A 12,266-nucleotide genomic window follows, 5' to 3' on the forward strand; every position below is an offset into this window, starting at 1 on the left:
TGAATTGCAGAGCGATGCAGACAACGCACAAGTATAAATGCTCACAATGGCGTAGCCCGTACACACAAGTATAAATCAGCCTTAACACTACCCACAAAGTCAATCTACTGAAATACATAATCACCCTTAGCTTCTATTCATAATAGTCAAATCATTGGGACCGCATTTAGAGGCACAGACAATTGAGCTACAGACTCCAGTTCAAATCCTGCAATGGGAAATTTAAATGCACATAGTTGGGGGGGGGGGGAATCAAATTAAAGAGCCAATGTTAGTAATACTAACCATGAAACCACAGGTTTGTCATGAAAATCTGTATGTCTCACTGACACTCCTCTATTTCTAGACCCGCACTGCTTCCCCAGTCCAAAGCCAATCAGGAACAGTCGGTAAACACTGGCCTTGCCAGTAAAGTCCACATCACAAAGTTAAGAATACTAGCATTATTATATTTAATCTCCCATCCTCCATTGTCTATTACAAACTAATGCCCATAATTCCAATCTGCACACTCGCACTCACCTGAACAAATTTGATAATTCTATTTTCACTCTTATTGTTCAGGTCACCTATGAAAGTTAGAAACTTAAATACTTTACTTTCCTTTACCTAACTGCTAGGGAATCCAGATTTTGATTTGCTGACTGGAATATCATCATCATCGAGAAAAATATACAAAACAGCAAAACTAGTTAAAAATAGCAGCCTGTTAATTCACAACCAAAATATATGTTACTGCAATTTTATGTATGCTTGTCGAGTTTAAATTCATTCCATTCTCAGTGTCTCTCATAGCGAATCCTACTTACCAAAGCCAAGTTTAGCGTAATCTTGAACTTGCTTACCACAAAGAATATACATTTAATTGAAGTTACATGGAAATGTTCATAACTAGAGATTCTATCTACAATAAAATCTGATGCAACCCTTCAATTTGTCTTCAGCTCTGCAGCTTTGGAACAAAGACAAGCAGAGCAACAGCGACTACATTGACTCAGAAGGAAAAATGCTATGAATAATACAACACCCAGCCAAACACTATACATATATGTTGTACCACAAAACTTCATGATTAATTAGACAGATTAATCTGGGAAACCAATGTTAAAACAATGTACCTTTAATTACTGTCCAGCCACTCGTGAAAAACTTAACACTGAGCATTATGCAGTATAGCAACACAAGAAGACAAGAACATTAAAGTATCTAAAGCCATTTACTCAAATATATTATGTATAAGTATCCTCAAAACAAGTAAAGAGCAAAATCAGTACATTCTTGAAATGATTTGAAAGGCTTATTTTAAAAGAATCATATTTGCACCCACATTGTTTAAGTCCTCACAGAGTTTAAGCATACATTAACAAAATTCCAGAACCTCTACCATAGAAACATATAATGCTCCTCCAATCAGGGAAGGATGCTTTGTTTCCTGCCTGAGAGGCTGGATGTAGAAGCAAAAAGATAAATAATATTTACAGCATTTGAATTACCTCATTAAAAGCAATCACTAAATCATCCAGTAACTTTTTTTTGCTTTGTTTAAAGGACAAAAACCCTTTAAAATAGTACTATAGAGATGCAAGTTTATTTCTATTTTTTTTCCATGTGGAAAGAAATCATGGAAGATATAGATGAGGAAGATCAATTTCCCCGTGTTGCAGCATCCATCTAAAACAAACTTAGCCGTCTCCTATCATGGTATTCAAAATTTATTCAAATAATTTGAAGATATTTGCCTCCAATTTCATATCCAGAAATATAATTAATGTGATTATCTTATGAAAAAAATGACCCAAGACTTTCATTTTCCATTTATTCATTTAATAGATTTCCCTGCCTTATTATCTGTCATGCCTTAGTTCTGCTTTTACAGTGAAATTGCAATGTGCCTAAAACTTCCACTGTGGACTAAATGAGGAATTAGTTTTCTTGATTTTTCTCTTCCGCAACAATTATCACTTTAAATCTTTTTTTTTTGAACTAAGTACAGTTGTACTACAACATCTTTCGATTTAAAATTCTATTCAGTGGAAAAGTTCAGAATTTAATTTACTTCTCCAATCATGAACAGTGAACAAAGCTGCCAGGTCTCTCAATTAATTCAACATTACATAGAGCACTTTCATTTTCCATGCTCTCCCTTATGCTTAAATGCATTAGATTTCATCTGCCATTGTTGTACTCTTTTGTGGTCAATGCTTTCCTGAACTACCTCCCCTAATTCAACCATTCCTTTTAGTCTGCACCATCTGCTAATCCACGATAAGGTCCTCAATCCAAGTCCTCCCTATATTGAAATAATAGGATCGAAGCACCAATGTCTGGGACCTTCAGTTATAACTTACCCCAGCTGGGTAATGACTTGTTTGTACCCTCAACTTCTTAAAATCTTACCCGAAACGTTGAGCTTTAATAGCATCTTTTTGTGCACAACCTCAGTCAAGGTACATCAGTAACAGGGAACTATCCATCTGGAAACTGGAAAATAAATCTGGAATGCAGTTTTCTTCAAATCCACACAGGGTGCTCTCCTTCAAAGACTACATAGTCTGCAGATTAGCAAATTATAAAATGCATATCTCAAAATGTTGAAGTTTAAGCATTTCGTGCCAATCTCAGTTTGTTTTCCAACTGAGCCACAACAATCAAAAATATGGAAACAGTATTTTGTGAACAATGAATCTTCGCAAGTTTGCATTCACAATCACATCTGTGGGTTTCATCTGACACTCCAAATATTCATCCATATTATTCAAACTAGCATAATAACACAAAGCACTCTCACACTAATCAATCTGCTATGTTAACTTTATCTGTATTCTGTGTTGCACTGTGCACTGTTAGAGCTAAAATCTTGCGTAGAACGTATCAATATACAGTACTTCGAAAAGCACTTTACACAAATGGCTGAATATTCATCTTTTATTCATACAAAAATCAAAAGTTGCAATATTTCACTAACTCATGCTCTCCCAATAATATTCTAAAGAGTCGTCAGATGCTGCCCTCAAATCCTGTTTGGAACGACTTTTAAAACCTACTCCAATCTGTTCTGAAAATCTGACTGAAGAAATAAATGCCAACATTCTTAACAAAGAATCCTGTGAAAACATGCCAACTTTTGCACAGAAGGGAACAAAAACTGCGGCTGTAAAAAACTTAAATATTGCATTTAGAGCACCCAAATGTTTCATAAGTTAATATTATGAAATTAAATTAGATTTAAGTTTATTTAGTTAAGACCTCGCACTTAAAAGGCGAATGGCCTCGTTTTAAAAAAATATTGAGTGAAATGCACTTAGCTAGCGCACACTGTTAATGCGATTTTTAAATCCTATCTGCAGAATATTCGCCTTGCCATCTTCCGCACCCCCACCCCCACCTTACCTGCGGATGCAGTTGCCTTGGTAACAGGCTGTCCCCTAGAGTCTGGCACTAGCGGCTGATCCACCTCGGCTCGCCAGCTTTCGGCTGCAGCAGCTGCATCCCCGCCAGTGACTGCCGCCCTTGCCTGCGGACCGCTGTCAGCGCTCCAGTCCGCCTGCTCGGGCTCCTCTCCTTCGCTCCACTGTCCCTTTGGAAACGGCTGGACGAAAGGGTCGCTCGCCATGACGGAAGGATGGATTGCAAGGTGGTGCGTATTTTTTAAAGAACTTGGTCTCTTTGTGCAACTGTTCACACTCCTAATCCCCGCCTCTCAGTCCGGAGCTTGTACGCATGTGAAAATGGCTTGTTTGGTTCAAGGTTTCTACCCTGACGTCAGCTGTGGGAGGATGAACTGAAAGATTGAAGTGGATGCTGGGAATCATTCTCTTTATAACTAAATCTAAATGTTCATATTTTGTGTTTTCCTTAAAGAAAGCTTAAAGGTGATAAATGTATTTAAGATTATTGAAGCAATAAAAACTACGATGGCTTAACTTGTATACTTGACTGTACAAGAAGTTGCTTGCGTATAAATTATTTAACAATTCAGTTACCTAACCGAAGCCCAGATAATCTTTGTTTAACGTCTTTCCTTGGGGATGAAAATTAGCCGTATTGTAGCATTTGCACATTACATTTCATGCCCCACCCATCAGAACTAGTCTAGTGGAATTTTGACGGGAATAAGAGATACGCCCTTTGTAGCCTTCTTTTGTCTGGGTGGAGTTTTTTTAAAATTTCTTTCACCACATATCTAGGTGGAAAGTTCAAGGAACGAAACCATCTTACATTTTCCTTTTTCGGACCTTTGCAATGCTCATGAACTGTACTAAATATGGCTGCATTGAATTAAAAAAAAGACAATTTATTTCAATTCCCATTATTAAACCCTCCTCCTCCCCACCCCCCACCCAGACAAAAAAAAGACTTGTCAGTTTCCTATTAAAATATTCATGATCAGGAAACCGAAAATAAAGTACAGACAAAATTGGGAAGCTGCTTCTTCCATTCTATTACTTTTCTGGTCCTTGATCAGTAGCAACCCAGATTGCTTAAAAAGTTATAAGGTACAAAAGAAAGTGCATACAACTTGCCAATGTTCTGGAAATAGAATGGACTTGGAAATATACTCCTGATTACCCACACTGTTCCCTCTCAGCTGAAAAATCGGGAGAACTCCATGTTGAACAGCACTCAGGAGAAGCGGACACAGAATGTACTCTGGGTGTGGTCTTCATTGTCTTTAGAGTGGGTAGACAGACTACCACTTGCTGAAGTAACTGAAACTTGAAGGATATAGCTGCCAGATTTGACAGATAACAAGTGAATCAACATAGAAAATAGGAGTAGGGATAGGCCATTTGGCCCTTTAAGCCTGCTTCATTACGATATTTGATCATCCAAATTCAGTAACATATTGCTGCCTTCTTCTGATATCCCTTAGTCTCTTTAGCCACTAGAACAATTTCTAAGTTGTTTTCGCATATAATTAAGGATTTGGCTTCAACTGCTTTCTGTGATAGAGAATTCCACAACTTTGTCATTTTTTCGTTGAAAAAATTTCTCCCGATCTCTGTCTTAAATCACATACCCCATATCTTAAGTCTGTGACTCTTGGTTCTAAATTTCGCCATAAAGATCATCCTACCTACATTAGTTTGTCTCATCCTCTTACAATTTCACAAGTTTAATGCGATTGCCATTCACTGTTCTGAACTCTGGTGAAATATATGTCCAATCACCCCAACCTCTTCATATGTCAGGCATTCTACTGAACATTTGCTGAACTGCCTCAGCAGCAAGGATGCCTTTCTTCTCACTGACACAGTGGTGTCAAGAAAACAACCTCTCCCTCAATGTCGCAAAAACAAAGGAGCTGGTTGTAGATTACAGGAGGAATGGAGACGGGCTAACCCCTATTGACATCAATGGATCTGGGGTTGAGAGGATAAACAGTTTAAAGTCCCTCGGCATCCACATCACCGAGGACCTCACGTGGTCTGTACACACCAGCTGTGTGGTGAAAAAGGCACAACAGCGCCTGTTTCACCTCAGTCAGTTGAGGAAGTTTGGTATGGACCCCCAAATCCTAAGAACTTTCCACAGGGGCACAATTGAGAGCATCCTGACTGGCTGCACCACTGCCTGGTATGGAAACTATACCTCCCTTAATCACAGGACTGTGCAGAGAGTGGTGCGGACAGCCCAGCACATCTGTAGATGTGAACTTCCCATGATTCAGGACAGTTACAAGGACAGATGTGTAAAAAGGGCCCGTAGGATCATTGGGGACCCAAACCATCCCGACCACAACCTATTCCAAATGCTACTGTCCGGGAAGCAGTACTGCAGCATAAAAGCCAGGACCAACAGGCTCCAGGACAGCTTCTTCCAGCAGGCTGATGAACTCACGGTGATTTGAGTGTACTCTGTTTTACATTGACTGTTCTATTCATTATAAATTACTATAATTGCACATGGCACATTTAGATGGAGAGAGACGTAATATGAAGATTTTTACTCCTCATGTATGTGAAAGATGTAAAGAAATAAAGTCAATTCAATTCAATTCAAATTCCTCAGTTAAAGAGGCCAAAATTGCATACAATATTCAAGGCGAGCTCTCAAATCCTTTCACTATGGAGGTCAACATACTGTTTGACTTTTTCATGCTTGTTTTCATCAACTGGTGCAAAAGGACTCCTAAGTCTCTCTGTGCATAATAGATAAAGAATAGCTTTATTTGTCTCATGTACATTGACATGTTTAGTGAAATGCTATACTCAAATAATAATTTGTGGTTCTGTTTTTACAAGCAAACCGTACATTGTGCATTTTTCCACATTATACTACATCTGCCATTTATTAGCCCATGCAGATCACTGACAAATGGTAAGAGTGGTCTCCCTCACCTCTGCCCCTCTGATCCTCAACACAGGAGCCCCTCAGGGGTGTGTACTAAGCCCCCTCTTTTACTCTCTATATAATCATGACTGTGTCACCACCCACAGCTCCAATCTGTTAATTAAATTTGCAGATGACATTACATTGATCGGGCTTGTCCCTAAAAATAACGAGGCACCCTACAGAGAAGAAGTCATCACCCTGATACAGTGGTGTCAAAAAAACAACCTCTCCCTTAATGTCACAAAAACAAAGGAGCTGGTTGTGGACTACAGGAGGAACAGGGACAGGCTAGCCCCTATTGACATCAATGGATCGAGTTTCTCAGTATACACATCACTGAGACCTCACGTGGTCTGTACATACCAGCTGTGTGGTGAAAAAAGAACAACAGCGCCTCTTTTACCTCATACAATTGAAGAAGCTTAGCATGAGTCTCCAAATCCTAAGGACTTTCTAAGGGGGCACAATTGAGAGCATCCTAGCCCACTGCATCACTGCCTGGTATGGGAACTGTACTTTCCTCAGTTGCAGGACTGTGCAGAGAGTGGTGCAGACTTCCCACTATTCAGGACATTTACAGTGACAGGTGTGTAAAAAAGACCCGAAGGATCATTGGGGACCTGAGTCACCCCAAATTGTTCCTGCTGCTACCATCTGGGAAACAGTACCGCAGCATTAAAGCCAGGACCAACAGGCTCCGGGACAGCTTCTTCCACCAGGACATCAGACTGATTAATGTACGCTGACACAATAGTATTTTTAAATTGACTGTTCTATTGTACATACTATTTATTACAAATTACTATAAATTGCACAGACTGAGACATAACATAAAGATTTTTACTCCTCATGTTTGTGAAGGATGTAAGAAGTAAAATCAATTCAATTCACTCATCTTGTTCAAATCATTCTGTATCTTCCTCGCAGGTCAAAATCCTGCCCAGTTTGTGTTCTCCACAAACTTGCAAACAGTACATTTAAGTCCCTCACCTAAATCACTTAATAAATTGTGAACAGCTGGGGTCCAAGCATTGATCTCTGCAGTAAACCATTTGTCACTGGCTGCTACACAGCCTGGCCTCCAGAGTTCCATCAGCATTTTGTGTGATTTGCTTGGATTTCCAACATCTGCAGATGTTCTCTTGTTTGTGGCTATACAGACAGTACCTACAGTATTTATCCTTTGTTTCCTGTCTGCTTACCATCAGTGAGAGATCTTGTGGTTAAGGAATTCGTGACCACAATATAAGATCATAAGACATAGGAGTAGAGTTAGGTTATTCGGCCCATGAGCGTGCCCTGCCATTCCATCACATCTGACTTATTATCCCTCTCAACCCCGTTTCTTCCTGCCTTCTCTGCTAACTAACTCTTGACTAACCAAGAACCTACCAACCTCTGCTTTAAATATACTCAATGACTTGGCCTCCACGGCCGTCCGTGGCAGTGAATTCTACGGATTTATCACAGAATTTGGCAGAATTCCAGATAGTTGAGGGAGGGTGCCCCAGCTGTGCACAAGGTGCAGCAGGTTCTGAAGTCCAAGTCTGCAGCACAACAGTTGGGATACTGCGTAGCCTTTCCTGCACTTGCTGGTGGCAGGGATCTCAGCAAGAAGCTGAGATGGTTCACTTCCTGCTGAACTTGGTTGCAAATGTGTGAGTCTATCCTTTAGCACTCATGTGAGGATACGTCTAGATCCTCCTCATATATTAGCTGTTTAATTTTACACCAGTATTCCATGCAGTAAAACAGCTGTCCTTCAGTGTTTTCTGTTCAGCCTCATTAGTTCGGCCTGTAGCTTGCTTGCTTTGCTACTTAGCACTATTCTCCAGCTTCATTAGGCTGAAATCTCAGTTTTAGGTATAGGGCTGATCCTGACATGCCCATCTGCACTTGTTGAACCAGTGTTAACCCCATGGTTTGATAGTAATGGTAGAATGAGGGACAAGTGGTAACAAATTACTTTGTTGTACATTTCTGTTGCAGCTTATGGCACAAGGTGCTTTTTGGATGCCTAATTTTAGCTGCCAGATCTGTTCAGTCTATCCCAGTTAGCATGTTGGATGAACTTCACAAAACATTTGAAAATATTCTATATGCGAAGAACAGTGTAGTGTCCACAAGAACAGTGCAGTGGTCATTTCTACCAATTCTGACATGAACACAAGGAGATCTGTCATTATGAAGACAAGTTAACTTGTGCCTTTCAGGAGGTTTGTGACAAGGCCCCAAATAGTAGATTAGTGTGCAGAATTAAAGCATATGGACTTGGGGTATTGTATGCCGGAAAATAGGTGTGGGAGTAAACCATCTGGCCGCTCAAGTTTGCCATGCCTTTCAATATGATCATGGCTAATCTGCCTTAGTTTCCCTTCCAAGTTAGTACTCTATAGCCTTTAATCCTCTATTCTTTTCCCAATCTACCACCACCTTAAATACTTCTAAACATTTGACCACCACCACCCTCTACACTCCACTGTTTACATGACTGGCCCCTATTGTTGTATCTATACCCCCTTATTCAAGACTCTCCCAGTGAAAATAATTTCAACGTTGATCATAACATGTCTCCTCAGTTTCAATGTGATCACCCCTCATTCTTCTAAACAACAAGGAATAACGGCCCAATCTGTGCAGTGACTCTTGATAACACAATCCTGTCATCCCAAGAATTAGCCTAGCCACCACCTTTGGTTGAGTTCCAATGCCATTACATCCTTCTCTCGGTAAAGAGACAAAAACATGTGCACAACACTCCAGGTGTCGCCTTGCCAACACCCTGTAAAATTGTAACACAACGTCTCTAATTCTCCAATAGTCAGGGTCATAGAGTCATGGAGAGGTACAACACAGAAACAGACCCTTTGGCCTATCTAGTCCATGCCAAAAACATTTAAGCTGCCTACTCCCATCAATCTGCACTGGAACCATGGCCCTTCATATACCAACCATTCATGTACCTATCCAAACTTCTCTTAAACATTGCAATCAAGCTCTTGTGTACCACTCGCACTGCCAGCTCATTCCACACTCTCACGAACCTCTGAGTGAAGAAATTTTTATCTCATGTTCCCCTTAACTTTTTCCCCTTTTACCCTTAACCCATAACCTCCGGTTGTAGTCCCACCCAACCTCATTGGAACAAGCCTGCTTGCATTTACCCTATCTACACCCCTCATAATTTTGTATACCTCTATCAAATCTCCTCACAAACTTCTACATTCTAAGGAAAAAAGTCCTAACCTATTCAATCAGGTCCTCCTTATACATCCTTGTGAATTTTCTCTCTGCTCTTTCAAACTTAGTTACATCTTTCCTATAGGTAGGTGACCAAAGCTGCACACAATACTCCAAATTATGCCTCACCAAGGTCTTATACAACTTCAACATAACGTCTTATCTCCTGGATTCAATATTTCATTTTATAAATGCCAATATGCCAAAAGCTTTCTTTATTACCCTATATACTTGTGAACTATATAGTTACAGAACTATAACTCCCCTTAATTGGATAGGCACGTGAGTAGTATTTCTATTATGACCACTGCAATTGTATGTACGTATATAGCACCTTCAATGTAAGATTTGCTAAAGTCCAATATTCACTATCTACTATATACAGCATATGACAAAAAAACCTTGCATATCGAATTATGAACAGAATATATCATCTCCAAAAAATATCATCTGCATTGGTGTTTACAAAGGCAAAATACAAGAAGCTATAAGGCTGCAGTAAAGCACTGCAGCAACATTTAGTAAAATGTTTCTACTTGCATATGTGTTATGCTATTTGACAGGAGAATAATCAAACAAAATTTGGCATGAGAGATTTTAGGAGAGAGGTATGAAAGTTTGGTCAGACATGAAGGTTTTAAAAAGAGACTTAGGGTTGAAATACCAGAGCTTCGGTTCCTGACAGTTGAAAGCATGGCTGCCAGTGCAGAAGTGACATAATTAATGCATGATAAGGAGGCCAGAACTGGAGGAGCAGAAATATCTCTGAGAATTATAGGACTGGGAGAGATTACAGACCAAGAAAGATGAATCCAAGGGGAATTTTTTTAAAAAAGGATGGAAATTTCAAGATTGAGTTCATTTTTAAAAAATATAACCTTATTATCTAATAGGTGTGAATACATCCTCTCTGCTCAATGCCTACAGTGTAATCAAGGGGTTAAACATTAAACTACCTTGCAATTATAACCAGATGTTTGTGCTCCTTGCTCTTAACTCCATTAGCTTCTCCAATCTTTGCATCGATGGAACAAAAAAACACCTGGTAAAACAAGGCCAGGTATGAATTGTTAAACAGCTTTATTTCATAGCAACACACAGCAAATGAAATTTAATGCGAAGAAATGTAGGGTGATGCACTTCGAAGGACAAATGAGGAGAGACAATATAAATAAAAGATAACTTTCTGAGACAGATGCAAGAGCAGGGGAATATGGATACATATTGTTAAAAGTGGCAGGGCAGATTGAGAAAATGATAATAATAGTCGGATATGCACAATTTAGGGTTCTATCAATAGGGGCATGGACAATAAAAGAAGAGAAGTTATGCTAGACCTTTATAAAGCAGTGTTTGGCCACTGCTGTTGTGTTGTGCTCTGGTCACCATATTGAGTATAAGGGTGAATGCATTGGAGAGGATTCAGAAAAGATCCCACTTCCGGGGATGAGGGCCCACAATGACATTGATAGATTAGAGACTGATTCTGTTTGTTTTGGAAAAGAGGGGAGATTTGATGCACCTTTTTAAAATGACAAAGGTCCTCGAGGGAGTATAGTGGGAGGCTGTACATACTCAGTGGATTCCGGTTAATTGGTCCATTGGTTAATCAGGGCGCTGCTTATTTGGGACAACTCTTAAAGAACAAAATCTAATAAAGAAAACAGCAAGATTCCCCTAATTTACTTGGGACACTGTGCCACTTAATTGGGACAGGAAACTATTGCTGAACAGTTTCTAACTAGTTTCAGTCATGTGAACTTGTGTGGCCCTTAAACACTACACTGTGCTTAAACCAAGCAGTTTTTAAATAGTGTTGGTTGCGTATGTTTCTGTTCAAAAAGCAGTGATTTTTGTTCTTAATAATTGGTGAGAAATCAGCAGTAAGACAATTGAAAATTGTTTTGCTCACTATGAGCACTATAGGTTCAAGTATTCAGGCTTAGAGATGCCAGAAATGGCCAGGAGAGAAAATGAAACCATTTCACTAGTTCAATAAGTTTGGAACTACGAAGAATTTGAAGATAGCGACAACCATCTTGAATGTTACAATGAAGGTGCAGTTTTGGAGGATGCGATCGTCAAAAGTATTACTGCCAACACTACACTGATTGGCCTCATCTCAAATAGTAATGAGGCAGCCTGCAGAGAAGAAGTCATCACCCTGATACAGTGGTATCAAGAAAACAACCTCTCCCTCAATGTCGCAAAAACAAAGGAGCTGATTGTGTATTACAGGAGGAATGGAGACAGGCTAACCCCTATTGACATCAATCTGGGGTTAAGAGGGTGAACAGCTTTAAGTTCCTTGTCATACACATCATCGAGGATCTCACGTGTCTGTACATACTGGCTGTCTGGTGAAAAAAGCACAACAGCGCCTCTTTCACCTCAGATGGCTGAAGACGTTTGGTATGTGCCCCTGAATCCTATGAACTTTCTATAGGGGTACAATTGAGAGCATCATGACTGGCTACATCACTGCCTGGTATGTGAACTGTACTTCCCTCAATCACAGGACTCTGCAGAGAGTGGTGCAGACAGCCCAGCGTATCTGTAGATGTGATCTTCCCCCTATTCAGGACATTTACAAAGACAGGTGTGTAAAAAGGGCCCAAAGGATCATTGGGGACCTGAGTCACCCCAACCACAAACTATTCCAGCTGTTACATTCGGGAAACGGTACCACA

The 12,266-nt window shown here is 39.9% G+C and overlaps 1 protein-coding gene across 3 annotated transcripts in view; it reads right to left on the reverse strand.

Annotated features, from left to right (window-relative positions):
- The window catches only part of rtn1a (reticulon 1a), a 217,097-nt gene extending 212,484 nt beyond the window's left edge, over positions 1 to 4,613 (reverse strand). For 2 of the 3 annotated variants that reach the window (XM_072271288.1, XM_072271274.1), the window contains exons 1-2: positions 4,574 to 4,613; positions 3,391 to 3,781 (exon numbers count right to left, since the gene is read on the reverse strand). In XM_072271288.1, the coding sequence (XP_072127389.1) occupies positions 3,391 to 3,613 (223 nt within the window). In that variant the 5' untranslated portion in view covers positions 3,614 to 3,781; positions 4,574 to 4,613. The remainder of the gene's footprint in view (positions 1 to 3,390; positions 3,782 to 4,573) is intronic. The other variant, XM_072271281.1, reaches the window with a different exon arrangement.
- Positions 4,614 to 12,266: the final 7,653 nt, after the last annotated feature.

Source organism: Mobula birostris, chromosome 1, assembly GCF_030028105.1.
Source record: "Mobula birostris isolate sMobBir1 chromosome 1, sMobBir1.hap1, whole genome shotgun sequence".
Classification (NCBI taxonomy): Eukaryota; Metazoa; Chordata; class Chondrichthyes; order Myliobatiformes; family Myliobatidae; genus Mobula; species Mobula birostris.